The following is a 24,725-nucleotide window of genomic DNA, read 5'->3' on the forward strand; positions in this document are numbered from 1 at the left end:
TTGTTGATATCAACAATTACATTTTTGATATCAACAATTAAATTTTTGATATCAACAATTGAATTGTTGATATCAAAAATGTAATTGTTGATATCAAAAATGTAATTGTTGATATCAAAAAATGTAATTGTTGATATCTAAAATGTAATTGTTGATATCAAGTATTCATATCCTGGAAATGAATAAAAGTTAAAACGGCTTGCCTAGTGACATTTCACTAGTGAAAATACAATTACAGATATCAAGAATTATAGTTTTTACTAGTTGCAATTCAATTGTTGATATCAAGAATTATCATTTTAACTAGTGAAAATGTAAATGTTGATGTCAAGAATTAGCATTGTTACTAGTGAAAATGTAATTCCTGATATCAAAAATTGCCATTGTTACTAGTAGAAATATTATTCCTGATATCAATAATTATAATTTTAACTAGTGAAAATTGAATTGTTGATATCAAGTATTCATATCCTGGAAATGAATAAAAGTTAAAACGGCTTGCCATATGACACATGTTGTCATGAGAAACACTGCTGCCTTTGTTTTTATTCTCAAGTGTATTAAGATCCTTATTCCTTGAACAACAAAAGATTTATATTCGTAATAAAATAGGCTTTTTGTATTGAATTAGACACAACATTTATATTCATTTATATCCCTCTGGACAGACCATGGTACAGACTATTTCTGTAAAACTAAAAAAATAAATAAAAGTTATTTGATTTGATTTAAAATTTTGATAGGTTGCGAAGTCTTATTTTTACTGAGTATTTTTAAATAATAAGTAAAATAATAATAATGATGCAATATAAGAAATAATTCAATTACGCAAACGAAAATATAATAAAATTATTAAAGCCATATAAGAATCTGAATCACACAAATACCTTGTAAAATCAATGAATTTGAATTGCTTTTTTAAACTGTAAATTTTTAGTGTACTGATACAAATAAGCTGGTATTGTGTAGTAAGTATGTATATTTTTTATTGAAAGTGTTTTTACAACAATTTTATAATAACATTGTTCAACATATGATCAAAATATAATGAACACAAATATTTTAAAAACAAGGAATTAATTACATTAACAAAAAATAAATATAAGGAATTTACAAATACTACATACTTGATTTAACAAGTCACTTTTGCCATACCTTATTCAATTTAACAGCCCTATAATAAATGAATTAATTAAATAAAATATATTCTGATGTCTTTTTAAATTAGCACATTTATATCTCCATAACCAGTTGTTTTCCAAATGGCTGAGACTGGCGAGCCATGTTGTTTTTATCATCCACTACAAACCTGCATAGTAACAGGACACACCTCTCCTAGCTATGTGCATTTGTAAGCCAATCACTATTGAGTTTCAGGTGTGACGTCGTTTTTGTTGACACTTCCATTAGCTGGCCACCTGCGAAACGTCACTGCAGCAGCGCGCGCCCGTGACCCTCGACGTCCACCCTGCGTTTTCTGCCTGGAAACAAACATCTCGAGCTAATCGGAGCTGTGGAAAAAACGTTAGATACCAGTGGTTGGAGGCTGCGTGGGGTAAAGTTTTGCCGTGCCTCGGCTCGTTAACACACTATTGATCCGTTTTTGTCTCAGTCACGGTGACAAACACTCCCTAAGTGCTTGCTTCGTATGCAGTTTTTGCAGTGTCTTCAATACATTGCTGTCCTGTTAGACTCAGAGAGATGATGTCTCTCTTTTGAGTTCCAGCTGCTGAAGATTTTCATAAAAATTTCTTATGAATTATTAAATATATCTGAAAAATAAACCATTATACAACTATTTTTTCATTTAGATCTACAATGGTATTATTAACTACATACGAGTATCATGTTATACAGTAGGATGGTATAACATGGTACAGTATTGTAGAACTTGTTTATCCTGACTACAATGTATTTGCAATATATCTAAATAACAATCAATTAAATATATTTTTGCAACTGTGAATGCAAAATATGTAAGCCAATCTAAGTCTTAATTTATTTTAAGGAAATGGGCTCGGATCAAAGTACCAGTTCAGCTGCTGACCAGCGACAGAGGAATCCAGGCAATCTGCCATCCCAAGGTGAAGCATCTTCATCCAGTATCCAAACTGATACTGGTCCTGAGCGCCAAGATCATCTGGATCCAGACACAGACCTGCCTCAATGCCGAATAGGCACCAGAAAGGTAGACGACATGAGCTTCATGATATCCTGCACTAACTGGTACTAAAGACCAGAGACCAACAATATTAATAATTTCGTCCATGAATGAGTGCCAGATTCAGTGTGGGACAACAGAAGACATGGAGGCGCTGGGGTTGCAATGCTGTTTAAATGGGTTTGATGCAATTTCTGACTTTAACATGTCATGCAGTGTGCTTGAAGACATCAAAGATAAAGTTTTGGCTCATGTTTGTATTTACAAACACAACCTGTTCTTCTCGACGTCTGTGCACTTATGTACTGATTGTATCAAAAGCATGTATTATGTAGTTGATATCAACTTGCACTAATGAAATGCGTACGTACAAATATCATACATTTTATCGTTATATATTGTAAAGCATCCATCCAGAAATCACCAAACACATTTATGTAATTTTCTTTTATTGACATTTCTTTGAACATGGTGATATTAGATACACAGTGTAAAACTGTAGACTGAAACCGTAAATAAAAACGACTCATTGTTCAAAGAATTTAAAAACAGGATTCAAGAAATAAAACTTAAATCATATCTAATATTAGTAAAGCAATCACTCTCATTCTTAATAATCAACATTATGCATGACAATGTGAAATCATAGGCTACCGTTAGAGTGAAAGAAAAATACAAAAGGTCTGAAAAGTTTCAGTAAATCTTTGTATTTACATGACCATTAAAACCCGGACGAAGCTGAGGAGACAGCGACATTTGACCTGTAAATCAGAAAATATCAAAATTCCAAGGACAGAATCTGAATTTATTTAAACCACAGAGTGAGATGTTCACTCTTAAATTCTTGTCAAAGGGAAAAAAGAACCAGTTATATACACTTATACAGTAAATTCCCCCATGGTCAGTCAAGAAAAAGAATAATAAAAACAAACAAATGTTAAAGCTATCTCAGATAAAATCTTCATTAAAATTAAGCCTCTGTAATTAAAAAGCATAAATACAGTTGGTTCCTTGACTACCTCTGATATGTTTGTCCTATTGTTAGTCTCATAAAAGGACCATAAAAAACAAAAGGCAACAGCAGCTCGGGTTTAAAGTGACTGTTGTCCAAAGCCACGATCATACCCATTAAAAAGAGGCAAATTACCAGAGAATTCCTATTTATGTATCTCCCTGTACAGTTCTGTATTTATTTATTTTTCTGTGCAACTAATGTGGTTATAGGCATGGCTTCACCTTGATTTCAAATGAAAATGTGTAGAATACCCTTATGTCTCCTTTAATGATAAATAAATAGCTTTTTTCATATGATAAGCCTCTATCTTTACAAACCTTTCACATGACCGTACGACAAGCATTTCTAAAGATATCCACCTTTGATAAATACACTTTAGTTCTGTTAAACGTTTCACTTCTGACACTGCTAAATGTTCACTGTGTTAATATATACACGTAATACGGGCTTTGCACAGTGCTCTGCTAGCTTCACAATTCCTCATGAAATGGCATGGTTCGTAAACTGAAATGTCCTGTTTTGTTTCACAATCCTTAAGTGATAATAGTGCAGTTTACAAGATAAAAATGCCTGCATACCTTATTCTGAGACACTTGGTCACGTCATGCATTTTTGTTAATGCCTTCAAAAAGGCATTTGAGACCTATATTCTGGAGATGTTTTGAATGGCATAGTAGATGCAACATAGCAAAAATGCATCAGGGTCTTCAGGGCACATCTGTAATCGTCCCAAATTGAATTGCGGCAGCATACAGATGTTTGGGATTGCACACAAACAAGCAACCACAAAACTCAGATGTTAATTGCCAAATTGGGCGAATAGATTGTACACTACAGTAAACAATATTGTGTTTCAGAAATAGATTCATAGTCGGATTTGCGGAAAAACTTTTGGATTGCTATACGAATGATCAAGATGCATGACGTGACCATGTGTAAAGACTTCTAGAGTTTATCCATTATTCTATAAATAAATTTGAATTTGACATTTTGATCCCAATCTACTCAAGAGTACTTAAGCAGCCTTGGAACAAGAGATTTCTTCCATCATAAGACATCCTCATATTGATAAAGAACATACCTTTTTAAACTTTTAGCATTTGAACTGCTATATAAGATGTCAGTCATAATAAACACTTAAAACCTCTTAAGTTTGGAACTGGAACACACTATTGTGCCACATTGTCAAATTCAGTTCATGGCTTATTAGAGCAAGTGGTTTTGCTGTCTCTTATATCAACACCAGCTCATCAGATGGATTGAAAGTTGAGGAAGACAATTGGTGATGCACAGTGTGTTCCATTAAAAATACTCCCACCCAGTACTTCCTGTACCCGAAACATTAGGATCACTTCACGGCCACATTGCTTGTTGTTGCGAACAGGTGCTCTAGATTCAGAGCTGACTAATAAAAATGCTTATCTGAGAGACAATAACATTGAGTCTTTCCCAAGTGGGCACAAACATGTAAAATCTGCTCTAATTTCATGCCACTTCTCTACCCACGATCAAGCTGCTCGCACAACAGATCCAAAAAATGATATACGAGAGGGAGGGCCACAAAGATATGCATTGTTTTCACTTAGTAAAGGCATTGAATAATATATCAAGGGATGTATTCATGTATCCACTGTTGAAATAATGAGGTGGAAATCAATGTAAATGAGCAGTGTTCAGTGTGCCACAGCGGACTTAAAGACAAGGCACAATGTCTTAAAGGGGTCACGTAACCCCTCCACAATACTACTGCATTGAGCTAATTCAACCAGAACACCAGACTAAATATACATTTTTTCCACCATGTTCTAAAACATTCCATAGTCAATCATTATACCAAGTATTCTTCTAACAATAAAGTACCATGGTATCATGTATCAAGGTACAATCATAATACAACAGGCTAAAAATCGCACAGTGTATGACCGCCTTGAATCATTAGGTTCTCAAGCTTTTTCTTAATTCACTGACAGTTTGCTCTATTTTGTCTTTTAAATCAGTGGTTACGCGATGGTTCCCTTTTAAAGAAGGCTCAAAAGCTTTACAGACCACACAAAAGAGGGTGAAATGTTACTTTGGAAGACACAACTAATTTTCTCATACCCACAAAGCCTTCAACAGACAGCAGGACTATTCAGAAAACATTCATATTGGTTGAAATGTATTACAAAATTAGATGATCTCCAAGTGGTCGATCGTTTGGGCAGATGTATATATGGCAACTACAAAAGTGACGTAATGTTACAAACACCATGCCTATAAAGCCAGCCCAGTGTAAAAATATGGTAACGCTCGTATAGATGCTCAAACCATTGGTGGAGACACATTAGAAACCTAAAAGTAGATGCCAGGTAGTTTCTGTTGCAGATCCATGCTCCATTGAACTGTGAATACAATATGTACACGATTCTCTGCGGAATTAACAAAAAGTGGCTTTTTGTAGCTAAAAATGCTCTTTCCACAGAGAAAAATAAAAGGATTTCATTACATGCAACCTAAATGTGTTAAGGCAAAAATATCAGCAAAACCCCAATATCAAATGATAAACCATGTGCCAAGTGAAGCCTTATAGGGAGTCTCGCCAAATCCACCATCTTAATATTGTGATTAGGATGCTACAAACCTTTAATATATATATACGCTCGAAGCTTTGTCAGGTTAATCCACAAAAGTTCCATTTGAAATTCTAAAAACATCAATTACATCTCAGCTCCTTCAAATGTGTAATGTATTCTATCCAATCACACAGCAGATGAGCACGAAATGATGTGTTAATATGGTACAGACACACTTCACTGTTAAATAGCACAGTCGAACCAATAAAAGCACCCGACAGACATTTTTGAGCCAAGTGTTAGACAATCCACACCGAACACATGAAATTGAAGTCACTTCAACGCAAGACATACAGCATATTACGTTCATTCGAAGAGGACAGATGAACAGTTGAGAGATCATCTCCTGTAGGCAACGGGAACAAAGCTATTTCATATTCAGATCTGTTCATTGTTCATGTTCCTGCCTGGCACCAGTGTTTCAAATATTACACTTGGTGAAATGGTAACAAGGTACAAGATGGTGGGAAACATTACTAATAAAAGCAAAATATAATATAGAGATTGCAAGAAATAGGCATAATCCTAAACAACCAAATTGTGCCTGTTACGACACAAATTTACTCTCCTATAAAGACATAATGCAAGTGCTGTCTGATCAAAAAGAAATGATCTTTTGTTGCCGACTGATAAATACAGCATAAGAAGAAAAGGAACAGAGTACAGTAGCAAGTGGGAGGAGGTGTTAAGACTGCCCTAGTTCTTAAAAATCGTTCTTCCTACTCTGTGAAAATAGGTAGGCAGCAGAGAAAAGGGGAAACGATGCAAACAAACATTCAGATTGATGTTATGAAGCTAATTAATTTAAAAAAGCCACCTGACCTCCCTTAAAAACATGTTGCAGTCTTCGAGGAGTGCTAGCGGAGAACCTCCCCATAAATGAAAAAGACTGCAAGAATTCCTTGGTATTCTTTTCTATGGCCTTTCTACCTACATGGTTTTCAAGTCATTTTTTGTCGTTTTGCTCATTTAATTTCTTTGATAATACTTGAAATTCATGTACAAGTTTATGTTGAGAACGAAACAAGGATTTGCTGGCGTTTCGCAAATCTGCCGTTCTTCTTGCTCTCCCAGAGAAGAGAAAGTGATGGTTTCGGTCAAAGCAGAAGTGATGGTTCCTCAACGGTCAAGACTTCACCTGGTTAGTGTAAGGCCAGGGCACAACTTCACATGTTCAATCCCCAGAAGATTTGTCCGTTGGGCTCATGCTAAAAAATTGCAATATTTGTTGTAAAGTTTTGTCTTGTGTGGGAAGGAAGAGGAAACTCCCTTGCCTCGTCTTTTGTTCACTTTCTGGGACAAGGTTGTTCAGAAAACAGGCACTGGTCAAACCTCAGCATAGTAGCCCTCACTTATGTTCTCAAGCATTTGGGGTCCATCGCGCCCCTCGGTCCGTCATACCCACTCCTGCACGGGGTGTTTGTAGTAGGTCACGTGCTGTTGGACGTTTTTGTTCTTGAACTGGAAGATAGTATATACAAGGACCAGAATGCACAGTGAGAGGATGCATGGGATGACCACAGCGATTGCGTTTACAGTGCTGGGTACGTCGTTAATGGCGACCATGATGTCGACATCATCGTGTGGAAGGTGACGGTCCTTGTTCTTTTCTACTTCCGCCTGATCGCAGCCCATCCAGTCTTTGACGATTGATTTGGGGTAGCCTGGCTCCACCGTTAACTTCTGGTTATCGAACTTCCAGTAATCCTTTCCCTTGTAAAAGTAGGTATAAACTAGGAACAAATCAGGGAGAAACAAAATAAGATATCAGAACATATCCATAACCGGAACTCATCTACTATTGGTCAACAAACAGATAATCCCGCCCCCAAACTCACGCCATTGGTTGAGTGAATGCTACTGGTGGAGATGCTCAAACAATGTGGGAAATGTTTTGAAATGCCACAGAGCCAGAGTGTTTGCTTATTTATAGTTCATTTGTTAATTAATTTAGTAAATTATTTGAACATTTAACTAATAATTTCCGTAGTTTTTACTGACTGGAAATTCACGATTAGAATGAATTATTGTACAAAAAGAATTTGATTCATAATTTGTCAAGCTAAAGTTGTAAACATGAACAGATCAATGGTAGAAAGCCATTCAATGCAAGCAAATATTTACATGTAGGCAGAGATGCATGTCCTTTACAGAATGCTCAATTCATATTCATGATCACATAAATAGCTGTCCTTGTGAAAACTCAATGACACAGTATTTCGAAAAGTTGTTCCAGTGTTACACAATCCCTCAGAGAGCTGTCAGTTTGATTGCCAATGCCACATAAACAAATGCATCCGAAACACTCGCAGACGGGCACAGACCCAAAACTACACGTAAATACAGTGAGGAGGCTTTAGACAGCAACCCCTGAGTGTGTGATTGATGAAGTGCTCATCCTTCCTCTCTAACTCGCTATCTTGCCGAGCAAAACATGCCAAATCCCTCTTGCAAAATCTGAGTGACAGAAAAATCATGAGCTACAGGCAGACCAAAAAGTCCTTATAACTCTCTTGGCTTCTCTATCTTGAGTCCTGGCCCTAGGCTCCATGATGAGTCGGAGGTTTTGACATGGCTCACAGAAAAGATGATCATTCCTTCACTGGATAATACTCTAGAGAGAGAAGAAGGAGAAATCTGCAATTCTATGCAGCCACAGCAGAAATACTTGACTCTAGTGAATGACACTTGAGTATTTACCATTCGACCATACTGACATCAAGCCAAAACAGCAAAAGTGAGAATATCATTTGGGCAACTGTATCTCGGTCATCATCCAAAGTCGCCCATTTTAGTTTCTACAGTGCTAAACTGTAATTTAGATTCTGATTATTTACATATTTCTACTATATTCTAGGTATATATTCAATATTATTTTGTTGGTAATACGACATTATCCAACATTATGAAATATGAATATTATCATGGTTTTATAAAACAATTGATACAAATGTAAATTAATGTCAAATGGAATTAATATATTTTTTTATAAAAAAACATTTTAAATATCTTTATAGCTATAGGGGCAGCATCTTTAAGCATCTTCAGAGCAAATACATTAATATTAGCATACATACTGAATGCCATCAAAGGCATATTGTTTCTTGGCTATATTGCCCAGTTATAGTACCACGTTTAAAGAATTAAAGCACATTCCCTTTTTCCACAGTACCTTCCAATGATTTCCAATCATTTGGATATTAAGTTGCCTGCATTAAAACTTCTGAGCCATCTGACACCATTAAATTAGCTTGCAATAAAATATAATATTGCATCCATCTAGCTATGAACAGCTGCCATTTTACTATATTTGTAATCATGCATCGATTGTGACTGAATTTTAATACCCGAAAGTTGTGTCTGCCTTTTCTCCCGGCCCCTGTGCCAATCCAGAGTCCAGACCTGCTATCCGATCGCCACTGAGGATGAGTCAGAGCTAAAACACTCACTGTCAACACCACAATATTGCAGTGACTGAGCCAAACAAACACTAATCAATTACTCTACAAGGATGAGCGCAACACAAGACCCCACCGCATATATTACTATTACCAACTAAAACACCGAAGCATGCTGCGTAAGATGAACAGGGTGTCAAAATAGCAGGAACAGAAGATGATAAAATAAACCAACACTTAATAAATGGTTAAATGCACTATTCTACCTCCAAGTAATATCATTCATGTTTACGGTTTCCAAGCAACAATACATTAATATTGAACGTGCGGTTTCAGCTGTGCATTTATGGCTTTTAAATCTGCTTTCAGTGCAATGACAGCTATCCAAGCTTCACTGATTATAATGCATTGCACAACAGATTAGACCAGTACTACACACTCAAGACCGAAGCTCAACAACCGGAGCGAAGCAGTCAGATAAAATGCCCACCGACCACATGGCTGATTGCCACATTAAATATTGATTGGATATTGGAACCTCGATGACTTACATCCTTCACGACTGACAAAGGCCCCTTGCGGTGCATCAGGGATGCCCTTCCAGACACTGATGGGTTTGGGGTAGCCTGGGTCAGCTGTACGCTTCTCCTCGTTATAACGCCAGTACTGGTCACCCTTAAAGAAGTATGTTTTGCCCACGGGTTCCCAACGTAAGGCTGTGTCAATGCCATCGCGGGGCAGACAGTTGCCCAACTCTACCAGGCTGTGAGGGTACCCAGGCTCTGCTGTAACCTCCTTGAAGATCCAGTATTTATCCCCTAGAGTCAAAACAAGAGGCAGTGTTAGATGAGGTCAAAATGAAATTAGCTATATTGAATTGTTATTGCATAACACCAAAAATATGCTTATCTACACCGTATGTTTGGATATATGTCCAGTTATCCCAATCTTCTCCAACACTGGATCATTATTTAATTACACTGATAACACTTTACAATGAGGTTTCATTTGTTAACATTAGTTAACTACATTAGTTACAGAATGTATTAATAGTTAATGTTACTAATACATCTTTAACTCCCCGCTATTGACAGAAATTTCCAGCTTTCTGTGTTTTCACTGTTATACGGTAGGGGGGCGCTATGACATGTCTTCTGAAAGAGTGCAGAATCTCTGGATCAAAACACAGGCGAAAAAGAAGCAGAAACAGAAAGCTATAGGACTGTGAAGCTCTGGTGGTGTTGATGGACTAGATCTACTCCATGAATCCGATCCAGAGGTAGTCTTTGACAAAAATGCAATTTTCTCAGCTTTTTGCTCAAAATGTGGCTTTTTTAATTAAACTTACCCACATTGATAAAAAAATTATGCATTAAGCTAGAATATTTAATTTTTTAAAGCAGAGGGTCTGTTCTTTTGATATATTGCATGTTCAGATATTCTTATAACAAAATATTCTAGGGGCTATGAAACTTTTGTGAAAATGATCAAAAATGCTGGCACTTACTGGCAACTTTAAAAAAAAAAACACTGGCAGGGAAAGAGTTAAAAATCAAAAGTTGTATTTGTTAATATTAGTTAATGCACCACGACACCATTTTCAACTAAAAACTGGACACTTTTTTATACAATTTGGCCGTTCATTCACACGACAAAGGCGTTTGGGGGGACTTAAAATGCAAGGTTTTAAAAAACGGGCGTCAAAGTTCAAGTTTTTGAAAACGATACCGTTATCATTTTCATGTAAACAACAAAAATGCGAATTCGTGAAAACGGTGACGTCATGTGCACAGTCTATAGGAGCGTAGTGTTTCTTAATCAGAGACATCGCCAACTAGTGGCCTGGCGGTGGAATAAAGCGTTTTTAGTCGTTTTCGCACATCCGTGTGAACGGGATCGTTTTGACAAAATTATTGTCTGTTCGTGAAAAAAGCAAAGGAAAAATGTTTCCGTTTTTAGTACACATCATTGATGTGTAAACGTACCCTTAGTTTGGTTGTCAGTTCATTGCTCGTTGTCGTATTTGGATTACGTGGTTGTGCTTTAATACACACATTATATGTTAGTTTTACATTAATTTTAACAAATGAGACCTTATTGTAAAGCATAACCATTACATCTACCATGGTCACACTAGAAAACATGCCTTTTCAGTGTTAAAATCTTTTTATTCATATGGGTTTTTTTGGGGAGGTTTTTCTTGCAACATTAATTGTGGTTGCGCACTGAATTTTGCAAATAACCCGCAGCCTAAAATGAGCCTAACCTACACAAAAAGGAGATGTACAGCATTTGCACTGAAGAAATGACAATGGCTTATTTTAAATGCGGCATTATTTCAGCACAGTAAACTGTATTGTGTGTAGTTCCGATGCTGAAATGCCAGCAGGACTGTAGTTAATCGCCCCTTTATCTATTAATGTGCATTCTCTGAGATAACCATAGGGCATCCTGCGAGCTTGTTTTCTCATGAAACATCACAGAACAGGAGACTCGGGCTATAAATATCTCACCCAGCCTCTCGTTGCGCAGCAAGACTGCGCCGGGCTAATTTAATGAGAAAGAGAGGGAGAGGACGGCGAGATAGAGAGAGATCGTTTGAGAGAACAGACAGAATAATAAAGTACTGAATGGATTCACTAAGGCTGTCAGGCCCAGTGGAGGATAAACACTATAGATGAATGCAGACCTTTCCTGAGATCAACCCACAATCTAACAGCATTTTTTATTACAAAAACTTGTATTAAAAAGGTACATAAAAGGAATCAGTCAGCCTGAGCAAAATACGTTGATTTGAGCTGAAACTGATCCAAACAAGGCAACAGATGTTTAATGCATATGGCTTCACTTTATTATCTAGGCCATATTAAGGTACTTCAATACAGAGCTTTTTATTAAGACATCAAGATGTATTTGGTATCATAATTTGCAGTTATTACAAAAGATGTTAAAAAACAATCAGAGCTTTTAGAACTCGCCTGAGGCTGCACATTTTATATCAAGCAATAATCACTTATTAGTTTTGTTACTGATTGTTTGAATATTCTTCGAATTAAAGTCATGACAACTAATATAATAAATCTTACCTTTGAAGAACACAAATTTGCCATCTGATCTCTCATAAGCAGCATCAATGCGAGGAGGTAAACCCTTCCAGAACTGGTCTATCAACATGGGATAGCCTTCCTGAACTTTGTTGTTGCGCAAACGCCAGAACCAGCGATCCTGTGATGAATAAAAGATTATTAGGATCGATTAAATATATGTCCAATACTGATAAGCCAATCATTTTTTTTACATTATACCTAATAACTGATAAATGATCTTCATTAAAATACTATACTATTTTGTCTAAATAAAATAATTATTTTAGATTAATAGATAATTATTTCCAGATATAATACAGATGTATTGTGCGTCAACCTATTGCATGTTAACAAATGCATTTTACTTATACTGAATAATTTGTTAATACCTTGTACAAGGAATTACAATTTTTGATACAACCAAATTTGACTAAAATTATCTGTATTATGGTCATTTTATTATCATTTATTAATAATAAAAAAGGGAACTGATGCAATTCACCTTAAAAACAAACATCTCCCGGCGAAAGAAGGCCACCGTGTTGAAGTTGCCATCGCAGATGTTGGGTTTTCCATTGCCAGGAGAGAAGGGGCGATCTCCAGAGGGCGGGCGAGCGGGGCGAGACTGCCGGTCGTGTTTTCTCTCAGAGGTGGAGTGTGTGCGTCGTGCAGGTAGAGTAGGAAGAGGTCGAGTGGGCTCCAGCATGGCTGTGGGAATTCCTGCAGAAGAACAAAGTTTAGTCAGCCTTCCATGGCAATTCAAGTATAATCTATATCCTTGCTTAAAAATGAGCTATTAGAGATCCTAATTGTACCGTAGATTTTCTGGATCCCCTGAAGGTCATCTAGAGGCAGTTTGAAGTTGTGCGTGTCCATGTATTGATAGAAGGGGGCCATGATTGCACTGGGGTCATTGGAATGTTCCAGACCTAATGCGTGTCCCAATTCGTGTACGGCCACCAGGAAAAGGTCATTGCCTGAAAGATAAAGGTTAAAGGTCAAATGCATCTTTGAATCATTACTAATCAGAATTTGAGAGTTACCAATGCAAAGCCTAAGCTCTGCATATTTAATGTGCATTTTAAAATAAGAGCTCCCATAGAAGTTCATCAAACACTGAATCAGCAGAGAATAAATGTGTTCATTCTATCGTTAAAGGAATAGTTCACCCATAGTTCAGCACACTTGGGATACCTGCTTTTTTTTGTCACTTCTGGAGCTTAAAGGAGAACTCCGGCGCAAAATGAACCTTTGGTCTAATTACACATTGTTACCTAGTCAACCGTTCTCTGAGATTTGTTTTCATGATTATCGAATGTAAAGAGTTTTATCTCTAAAAACTGTTTAGCCTATAACGCTAGTATATAGGGCATAGAGTAATGGCAAATAAAAATCGCAAGTTAATACCACTAACAAGGCTCAAAATAGCCCCACACTAACACGGTAGCGTAATGAGGGTCCCTACCTTCAAACCGAAGCATTGAGAACTTTGTCAGAGTCCAGACAGTTTAATAAGAAGACACTTTATAAAGACAGTCCACTTCGCGTATACAGACAGGAGCCATCTTTGAAAAACAGTCTCGACAAGTCAAACTACGAACGCCAAACAGAGACACGTCAGCAGCGGCTTACGTCAGCGGCGGCACTGAACGCGGATCCACAATAGAACCGGAAGACAATACAATGCTGAATAAAGTCCTAGTTTTTGTTATTTTTGGACCAAAATGTATTTTCGATGCTTCAAAACATTCTAACTAACCCACTGATGTCACATGGACTACTTTGATGATGTCTTTATTTTCTTTCTGGACAAGGACAGTATACCGTACATACATTTTCAATGGAGGGACAGAAAGCTCTCTTAAACTGTGTCCCGAAGATGAACGGAGGTCTTACGGGCTTGGAACGACATGAGGGTGAGTCATTAATGACATCATTTTCATTTTTGGGTGAACTAACCCTTTAAGACGAGCTTTTTTGGGGATGTAAATAGTGGTGCAAATACCAGTAAATTGATACCAGTAAATACACCTTAGTAAATCGTGTTGCGTGATTAATTGAAATACTCTCCTCCCATAAATTTTGCATCTTACAGAGAAACTAAATGCATATGCAATAAGGTCAGCCGCAAAAATAACTGTCCACGCCTTTTCAGCGCTGATTTCTCTGCGTGTCTATATCTTTGAACTTATGTAGTCATGTGAAAAATGCTGTTTGTTCCCAGAATCCTAAAAGAACATCTTAAACATGGGATGCAAGTGTACGCCATCACCAGAACATGACTCAGTCGAGATTGACATGTTCAGATCTTTGGAAACACAGAAGGGACGTGACACCATATATCACTCAAATCACAGAAATAGCCTGATCTGTTGGTTGGCGTCTATGGGTGCTACAAGTATCAGATGGCTCACAAAGCGTCTTGTACATTTTTCTTTTTACAGACTGCTTCCTCTTTCTTCGAGGTTCTCTTGGCCAAAGCCTTTCTCCTTTATCAACCCTCACTCTCTCTTCCAGTCCAATTTATCTGTCTATTTCATTCTCCGTCTCTTTGAAAAGAAATTGATTTTGTGTTCTATAAAGGAGTGTTATTGTGAATAAATGAAATATAAAATCTACATCAGCCAGTGAAGATAAATACATCTACTGTTTGTTGAAAACTGGTTACTTTTGATATGTATTCACTAGGGTTGATATGGTGTATAGAGAAATAGAGCTGTGAAGAAGTCAATGTGCGTGCGTGTGTGTGTGTGTGTGTGTGTGTGTGTGTGTGTGTGTGTGTGTGTGTGTGTGTGTGTGTGTGTGTGAGAGAGTGCGTGTACGTGAACAAGGTACAGATTCTGTGTTCTATAAAGCGTGTACTTGAACTGCTGACATTGCAGCACCCAGGCAAAGTTAACACAGCAAATATGCAGCACGCAGGCACAGAAGAAAGAACGCAATGCTCTGTGTTTTCTTGATGTTTCCCCTGTGGTATGTACTGATGCTCCTCCGCTCACTGCTCCAGTTTACCACACGAGAAGATTCGCCTCTACACATCTGACTGATCTATTTATCTACATCTGCAGAATATTCTAGAAAATCCATCCATCCTGTCCCGATTAATAATCGAACGTTTCCCTACTTAATAAATAAAACGCATAAATTCACATACACATAAACTAATCATTAAATAGAGCCACAAAAAATTACAAAACAGAATATAAAATAAAATATCAAATATAAATAATAAAATATAACGGGTTGTCTCGTTTGTAGCACCTTTTATATGTCTGCAAAAAAGTTAATAAAAAAACTTGGGAATAAAAATAATTTCAGAGATTATGAGAGCAGACATGTCAGGTCAGTCATTCTATATCAGCCATTGTCATGCTTGATTAGATCAAAACATAATGTTGGTAAGTAACACTAAAGGCTCCATATACTCTCTTTTTATTTCTTCACTTGAAGTTGGAAATATCTTTTGCAGCAATATACTGTTAGCTAACATCCCAATGCCATCCATGCTGCCGAGTGTGCCATTTAGATCAATACGTAAATATGTCCTCTCAATAACAAAATAAACGCACAACAAACATGCCAGCGGTGAGAAAACACCAGTTAAAGGTGCTCTAAGCGATCTCACGCGTTTTTTAGGCCAAAACTTTTTTTGTCACATACAGCAAACATCTCCTCACTATCCGCTGGCTGCCTGTCCCCTGAACACACTGTAAAGAAACGCGATCTCTGTAGACAGCCCAGGCTCCACAAACGGCAACAAAAACAAACTGGGCTTACCCGCACCACGAAACATAACAAACTGTTCCAGCCAATGACCGACAAGAAGGGTTTGGGGGGTTAGTGTGCGGATGAGGAGGAGGGAGGGTCTAGCTAGCCTCCGTTTTGTTTGACAATACTTTAAACGTCAACAAGAAGTGACGTCACCCGACATCGCTTAAAGCACCTTTAAGAAAGCATCTGATCGTAGGATCGGATATGTTTGAACCAGCTCTGCCATTCAGCCCTCCATTCAAGTCACGTTTATTTATACAGCGCTTTATACAATATATTGCTTTAATGCAAGCAGCTTTATAGCATTAAACATGAAAAAAACAAAGTCAGTGTCACTTTCAATTAGAATTACGACTTCAATGTCTACTACAATGCAGCTCTCCAGTGTGTTCATGTTTTACTCGCGTCTGACCTCAAAGGACTGAACAGATGAAACTCAAAGAAGGCGGAGCCTCGGGGCCACACCCACCTATTACGTAATCACCATGAACCAATGGGAGTTCAAAGGTGTTTACCGCCCGGAGCAAAGTTCTCCAGAAAAGTTCGCTTTGGCAAGAAATTGTTCGAAATTACATCACACCAGTTCATTATTTAGTTTTTGCTATTAAGAGGACTTAATAGCAATAATCATTTACAATTGAAAACGAAATGAAACAACAAATCACAGTTTATCGTCATAGCGCCACACTTACCGTCGTGATTTGCGTTTCCTAACGTCCAGGGCTCATCAGAGTCAAAGTGTGTGTCTCCGCCAATTCCGGGACCGGGGAAATATGCATGAGCTAAAAAACCTCCCTCTCCATCAAAAGGGGAACTGTCACCATGGAAACCAGAGGCAAAGAAGATCATTATGTCTGCCTCTTTACCCTCGTTCTTGATCTCCGAATAGGCCACTTCCTGAAAGGTCAGAGGGGTCACCGTCTGCCAGACATCGAAGGCCTGGCGAATGGCCCTCTGGGTATCTTTCTCGCCCACCTTGGGGGTGAAATTATGTATGCTGGAAACAGGATGAAGAGGAAGGATACAGAAAAAAAGATCATGCATACTTAATATTATATTGGATGTATTATATTATATACATGAAATATTTCATGGAACAATGCACTATTAATGTGACCTAATGTGTACCTTAACTTGTAAAATATATTGCAAAATATGCAGTATGTATGAATGTACTGTTATACTGCATCTGACGTGCACAAACTGTAAAGTTATAATAAAAATTCAAAACAATTGAAATGTTGCCTTGGCAACTAACTGAAATAAATAAGTTGAAGTTCTTAAATATATCAAAGCTAACTTACACAATACAACTGACAAAAGCACACAACAAAATTTTCTAAAAATGTATCTTAGATTAAACTGTAAACTAGAAATCGAAAATTCAAAATGGTAATAATACTTTAAGTAATAGATAATATAAATAATACTGAAGTAACACTGCATGCATATTTATTTTTCCATATCAATGACACTACAGCAACTATCGGTGTCCCGTTTTTTAATTAGAAAGGTTGTTTCTATATGAATTAGCTCTGCGCTATACTGAAGCGAATCCCATTTCAGTTCACAGCGCTGTGCTGTTACATAAGAATTAATCTGCATAAAAATTTCCTTGAATATAGGGCAAAAGTTAAACCAGGCCAGATCACCTAAGGCAGAAGCAGATGGTTGTCTCTGGCACACAACTGCAGGCACACACAAGTGAGAATATCACATTTGATTAACCAGTGCCTACAAACTAAGCTCAAGCCTGCATTAGATGACTAAATGAAATTAATAGTGCTTAAAAACAGATGAAAGCAAACAAATGTTTGCAAATTATCTGAATGGTTTAATGTTTATGCCAATAGGAATGCACCACAAGAACAAAATTTCCCAGAATCTCTTTTGTTCAGCTCATCTACGCTATATATATATATATATATATATATATATATATATATATATATATATATATATATATATATATATATATATATATATATATATATAAAAATAAAGGTAGCTGCCTAAGATTTCAGAGACAGGCATAGGCAGAAACTGACTTAAAAAAATACATAAATGAATAGGTTGAGTGGGTTTTGGGGGGATAATTGCAAAGAAAACCAGTCAAAGTACCAGCTTTTAATCAACTATTCCTCTTCCATCCTGACCTCCCGCTTTCCTTGCTTTCTTTGTTTCTTTCTCTCTCCCATCAGGCAAAAAAAAAAGCTTATTGTAGCATTTTTAAGGTTGGAGGGAAGCATTTCAACAACATCTGTCTGGAACATTGTGTAAGTGGCATGTGTTCCAAAACATACTTGCACGTGTGAATGCACTATGCACTAAAATAATTGAAAATGCGGGTATGAATATACTCCACGGGCTGGCTTCAGCAAGATGCCTAATGGGCCGCCATTAAAGACAATCATATCATGTGAGGTGCAGTTAGTTACAGGCATATGGAGTTTTTGGAACGCTTCCCTGTAATGCCATTCAATAAAGAGCAAACACAGTTTCGGTAGTTTCCTCTAGAGGTTCCTCAGGTGCAATATTCAGTGAATCAGTCAACCTATCCATCCATCCATCCATCAACGGTCTCTGTAGTGCACACTTTACCTGTATGTGATCTTCTTGTCCCTCCATTTCTGACCAGTGAGGGCATAGCGTTTATTTCTCCTCCGTCGGCTGATGTGAGGGTGATCTGGAACCCCACACCGTGGTTTTCTCATCCACCTTAAAACACGTGGATAATGATCACAACAAAGGACACCAAAAAGCTAACAGTAAACAAACAGGGCAAATGTCCTTGTTTCTTGTTATTATAAATGATTTATCCATGCACATGTTCAAAATATTTTTTTAAAGCTGTATTTCATTTTAGAGTCAAGCCTAGGCCTCATGAAAGCAATTTTTGAAATGAGATGGATGCCATCTGGTGGACAAACTGAGCATTTTAAAAATTCAAAACCCATATGTAATCTGAATTTATTAGTGTGTATGTGTATAAAAGTGTGTTTGTGTGTGTGTGTGTGTGTGTGTGGATGTGTCTGTTTTGCACTCTTGATGTTTTATAGATTCACCCCTTCACTGTTGTGTGCTTTTTTTCTGGATCGTGGCTGATTTGTAGTTTGTACGCACAAAATAACTCTGTATTTTCACATTTTTGCCAATTTCCCATTCATTTCCTATGCGGGTCCATTTGGACCCGAAGGTCCTGAGTGTGACTATTTTTTTTACAACCACTTAGACTATTCAAATCCTGTCCCCAATTTTTTGGGGAGTGCCAAGTACCAACAAAGTCACCAAATTTCGGACCATTCCGATAAAGCAATGATTTAAAAAAAAAAAAATATTTAAATGCTTCGGGTCCATTTGGGCCGAAGGACCCCAGAGGGTTAACCGAACCAGGAAAAAAAAACTCTGCACTCAATTGGATAGACCTACAACCAATCAGACCAACGCAGTAAGTGGTTTTTTTATGAGCTACGCAAATTGTCAACAGAACTCAACTGCACGCACGCTGGAAGAAGAAGTAAAATAATGAGTGTTGCTGCTTTTACTTGGTCCTCCACGAGTGCGACCAAAGGAGAAACCACAACGACCACAGGGTTTTCATTGCGTTCCCTCTTCTTAGCGACCATCGGAGCCAGCTGATAAAATAAACTTTTGCCGAATCCCGTAGGAAGGACGGCAAACACATCTTTCCGATCGACAAATGCCTTGATTGCAGTTCTCTGTTCGTCTTTTAAAGTTAATGCGCTGTCGATTTCTTTTACAACAGACGCGATAGCAGAATCTCTACATCTCAGTTCTCCAGCTGCAGTCATCTCTGAGGGAAACCAGTTCAACCCAAGCGCTCTTTGATAACGTGAGGATTACGTAACTGCAGATCATCTGTCCATCATCGTATAAAGCCCGCCCTGGCAATTTGATTGGCCCGACTAATTCTGAACCGATCATAATTACTCCTCAATGGATCGAGTCCATACCGAACTTCCCGACCAAAAAAATGTTGTGGGCGGGGTTCGGGCTGGCATCCAGGCTAGATATTCGTCACAATTGGGAAGAAATTACTTTCATTTAACTTCCATTTCATGCCGACTTTAAGCACTACGAAATTATATGTTTATGTTTCACTGGATTCCTAAATAAAAATGAGTCTCTCTGTGTCCCAACAGCTCTGGAACTTGATCTAAGCGTAACACACGGCTGGTCATGTGATCTCAACTTGCCATCTCCCATGAGGGGGTGACTCACCTTGTGTAAAACAAATTGTTCTGGACTTAAAGTCCCCCTGTGGTAAAAATAATGTTTTTAATGTTGTTTATATGTCTCTGTGGTGTTTTTAATATGTTTTAAGACAAACCATGTACAAATTCATAAGTCAACACCATTGCTGAGTATTTTCTTTTTAAAACTGCAGTAAACCAAGGACAGTCTCAAAAACGTGGTTTGAAATCGCTGGTGTTTCTGACGCCACAAACTACCTTGTGACCAATCATGTCAACGTGTGTTCGTCAACGAGTGGATCTCTGAGCTGCTGTGAGTGAGTGGAGGCGGGGCTCATTTGCATATTCATAGAACCGCGTATACTAAATGAGGCAAGGGTGTAGAGTCAAGGCATGACGACATTTTTTCAAAGATGAGTTTTAAGGGATAAAATTATTGAGTACAGGGGAACTTTAAATCTTTTTCTCATGTAAGTGGATGTCATTTTAAACATATTTATCAAAACTACTACACTTTTAACTTTTTAAAGGGAAACTACACTTCTTTAATTATAAATATAAGCTTACAGTTTGTAAAAAAAAACAGCCACTATTAATTGAACTTTTGCACTTCAACTGTTATGAAATTAGTTGTTCTTATGTTATTGGCTGTTCAGGATTTTTTGAAAGGTAAGTTGTACAGTAAAGAAAGGTTGTTACTAACTCGATGGTGGTTTGGTCCAGCACTCCCGTCACTGGAATACCGTAAAACCGCTGCATGGCAGCGACCGCTGACTGCATGGCTTTCTCCGATCGCAGGTCTGAAGTCCGGATGTCATGAGGGAGCAGGTAGCCATAGTTCTTCAGCCACGTCTGCAAACAGAGAGACATTACATTGAGAACTAAAGGCAGAGTTATTATAGTTAACTAAAATTAAACCATTAAAATAAATTCGTGCCTTGAAATAAAATAAAAATATTTTAAAAAAAATGTGAAATGCTAATATAATGATTGTAATATATACTAAAAATACCCCTAGAACATAAAAAAACCCCACACAATTTAGTGATATAAATTCTCTAAAACCATTCTGATAGCCGTTAATGAGTATCAGAACTGGAAAACACGACCAACAATTTGACCATTGTGAAAAAAGTTGCAGCTTTTTAGATCTTTGAATGGAGACTAAAACAAGACCTTAAAATGACATCTTTAAATTATTCTGACTAAAAAAAATGTGAGCAGTAAGAGCACTATCAAGTTTTAAGTTAACAATAATCATCATTTATGCAAATACATTTTTGAATACTGGTGCGCATTTCAGCTTTAAATATGTCTGAACAAAAGGAGATAACACAAACTGTATAAACAGACGTTGTTAGGTCAGTCACCTCATATAAACTCCATTTGTTCTCAAAGTTCGGTTCATTTCACATGCTCCTTGATCTAAACGCATTTAAAAGCATAAAAATAAAACTGAACTTATATAGAGCATCCTCTCATTCCCTCCTCTCTCAGCTTTCATCTCTCCCTGCGGACAGGCAGAGTGGAGAACCAGTAAGCAAAGCCCTCATTTTAAAGCACTGCACATGGAGAGGGGCTCTTTAATTGAGCTCATGGCTTAGAGTCCATTTTCAGCATGAATATTTTAATGCTGGAGTTTCTGGTCCTCTCCTTCTCAGCATGAAGCAGGACCCATCACTAACAGTGAGTCGATGCTTGAAACGGTTATCATTCCTTGGGCCCGTACACACTGCACTGTTTCTATATCAGACAGAGCCAAGTAGAGTTCATTCGAATTAAAAAAGAGTGCTCTCTTGATACTAAATGTGTCTGCAGATAGAATCAATCACATTTACTATTGCATAGGGGTGGGAATAAACAGGGTACCTCACGATACGATATGAGACACGATACCGGTAATATCACGATACCGAAATTCTGCGATAATTTGCTAGACAATCCTATAATGATACATCACGATATCTGTGAAACTATGAAAACAAGATGCCCGTGAAAAGGTTAAGTGCAGGTTTTCTCTCTTTATTTAAGTCCAAACTGTTGGAAAACAGCACACATTTTTTTGTACATTTTAAGTAAATTAAACATTTTCAATGAGATCAGGGTGATGGCGTTGCAAGTGGCTTTGCATGTTGGTGGTATACCCGTGCACTTTCATTTTACCAGGAAGTTCTTGAATATACTCTTTGTCGATTTTGTTTGTCCCATCAATGGTATAAAAACTGAAGTTGGTCCAGACTTTGGACTTAAACGTGGCTGGGCATCTACTATTTGACTCACACTGCTGTCCGACTCCGCCATCCCGTTAAAAAACTCTTTTTCTTAGGCTAGTTAACTTATGTTCTCGTTTCCCTCATTCATGTGTTGAGCGCAACCTAGAGGAGACATGAAGTAGAGACGCTGGGAGCAGGAAAATCTATTTACAGCACCTTATTTTATTAATTAAAATATCGATATTTGGCGCCAGTTTAGCGATTCTCGTATCGCACGGAGAAGGACAACGATATATTGCCCTATCGAAATTGTGTCCCACCCGTACATAACCAAGGATTTTTGGCTAAACATTTATTTCCATCAAGAGGTGCATCAATTTTTGGTCAAGATCTTGTATTGAAAATGCAAGAGTCAAGCACTCTGTAATAATCATAATAAACATAATAATCATGACTCTTAAGCATTTGCCTGTTTAAATCCAAACGGTGACTTTTTTTTTTTGACCAGGCAATGTATACTAGAAATATATATAAAAAAATAACTGCAAAGGGCAATGTAATTTTTCTGAAATCTTAATCAGTTTTCATTAGCAACTCCCAAAAAACAAATCAAAAATCACTAGGAAAAACTATAGCATTGTGCCAAATTTTTCCATGGAAGTGCACCAATTATGTATATTAGTTCTGTAATATATAATTTAAGTTAAAAAATAAATAAACCAACTCTGGCTTACTCTTTACTTGTCAAATGCAATGATAAAGCCTCTCTACATATCAAATAATGCGCAATCATATAACGATAACATTGTTTTGCATATTCCAAATGCTGAAATGCAAACTTCACATTGTATCAGCGAATACATGGCTGGCATCGGCCTCCATGGTAACAGAGGCTCTGCACGGCCCCCTGGGAAATCGTACCCATTAAATAATTCACCAATGCTCTTACTGGTGCCGTCATTATAGCATGGCATACAGTGAAGTCTGAAACCAGCGCTAGACCTAACTATACATGTCTCATCCACTTTGATAAATCAATGAAGGCTGTGAGATCTGAAGAACACAAAAGACTGTGGCAGTTCAGCTCCGTGAATAATAAGCCTTATTTGAGCTGCAGGACTATTTCGGTTCCGGCACTTTGAGGGATTCGGTGGAATTCAGTTCAAAGTCGGAAATCCAAATTTCTCGGGAAATATAAATGATAAATTGTTCTTCTGAACTGCATTGACGTCATGGAATTAAAGGGACTCACCCTCGTGTCACTCCAAACCTGTACGACTTCTATTTTCTTCTGTGGAACATCAAAGGAGAAACTCTGTAGAATGTACTTGCCACTCCTCTACATATAACAAAAGTTATTGGGGATACAATTTACAAGTTGTCAATCTCCAAGGAAGCACCATAAAAGTGGCCCACATGACTTTTAATGTGCCATTTTGGAGTGGCAAATACATTCTCCATCATTTCTCCTTTTTATACCCCATATAAGAAAGTCATAGGTTTGAACAGCATGAGGGTGAACAAATGAAAATCTTCAGAGTGAACCCTCTGTAGTTGAGCAAGAGCGGCTACTAACCACACACTTGTTGAACAAAGCTCCGGTAATATAATTCTGAAACTAGTTGTTATTTTTTGTCGGATCTCTGATTTTTTTTTAAACAGGAAAATTGTCAATAATACGGTAGTGGCCGAAATTGATATCCAGCCTGGGAAAACTGACATCTTCACCCTTTATTCAAATATTATTCCAAAGTTGTTAAAGACGCAATCATACATGCCAAATTGTACAATGTTTGGCGAGGCTGTCACAAACATTATGAGCACATGCAAAAACCACCAAGAACCAACGAAATATTAATAACTGATTATGTTGTAGTCAAAGGTATGATTTTTCCTGTGAGCTTTTTGTTTTTTATGCATTTCTTTTTGCATAGTAAAATAAAACCTGTAACTGTTGCCTTTTTTTGCCAAATAATTTTGTCAGATAAATACCTTAACTGCCTATGATCTTCCCTCATATTTAAAATACTTAAAAATATAAAAGATTTCTCATATTTTGATGATTTAATCAAACTTGTAGGGTCATTAAAAACAAAAATCGCCTCCGAACATGATATTTGGCCGTTCAGAATTGCATACTACTCTTCCTATTTAAGTATAGCCTATAATATTTATAATATGCATGGTAAGCAAATATGCATGCAATACTCAGATGACTAATTACATTTGTGTGGTGCACCAGTGAAGTACACTGT

At 37.3% G+C, this 24,725-nt stretch overlaps 2 protein-coding genes and 1 long non-coding RNA gene across 3 annotated transcripts in view; 1 reads left to right on the forward strand and 2 right to left on the reverse strand.

Moving 5' to 3' along the window:
• LOC130104029 (ubiquinol-cytochrome-c reductase complex assembly factor 1) overlaps positions 1–24,725 on the reverse strand; it is a 102,591-nt gene that overhangs the window by 11,874 nt on the left and 65,992 nt on the right. The window lies entirely within an intron of this gene.
• LOC130104033 (uncharacterized) lies at positions 1,273–2,208 on the forward strand. Its single transcript, XR_008809429.1, has 2 exons — positions 1,273–1,555; positions 2,009–2,208. It is a non-coding gene; the product is annotated as an uncharacterized LOC130104033 (long non-coding RNA).
• The window catches only part of mmp24 (matrix metallopeptidase 24), a 33,201-nt gene continuing 14,355 nt past the window's right edge, over positions 5,880–24,725 (reverse strand). The window contains 8 exon segments of the mRNA XM_056270414.1: positions 5,880–7,521; positions 9,738–10,004; positions 12,273–12,411; positions 12,775–12,992; positions 13,088–13,249; positions 16,736–17,040; positions 18,645–18,761; positions 20,961–21,109. Coding sequence (XP_056126389.1) covers positions 7,184–7,521; positions 9,738–10,004; positions 12,273–12,411; positions 12,775–12,992; positions 13,088–13,249; positions 16,736–17,040; positions 18,645–18,761; positions 20,961–21,109 — 1,695 coding nt within the window. The 3' untranslated portion in view covers positions 5,880–7,183.

This window comes from Rhinichthys klamathensis, unplaced genomic scaffold (genome assembly GCF_029890125.1).
Source record: "Rhinichthys klamathensis goyatoka isolate OS25496 unplaced genomic scaffold, OSU_Roscu_1.1 h1tg000303l_1, whole genome shotgun sequence".
In the NCBI taxonomy this organism is placed as follows: domain Eukaryota; kingdom Metazoa; phylum Chordata; class Actinopteri; order Cypriniformes; family Leuciscidae; genus Rhinichthys; species Rhinichthys klamathensis.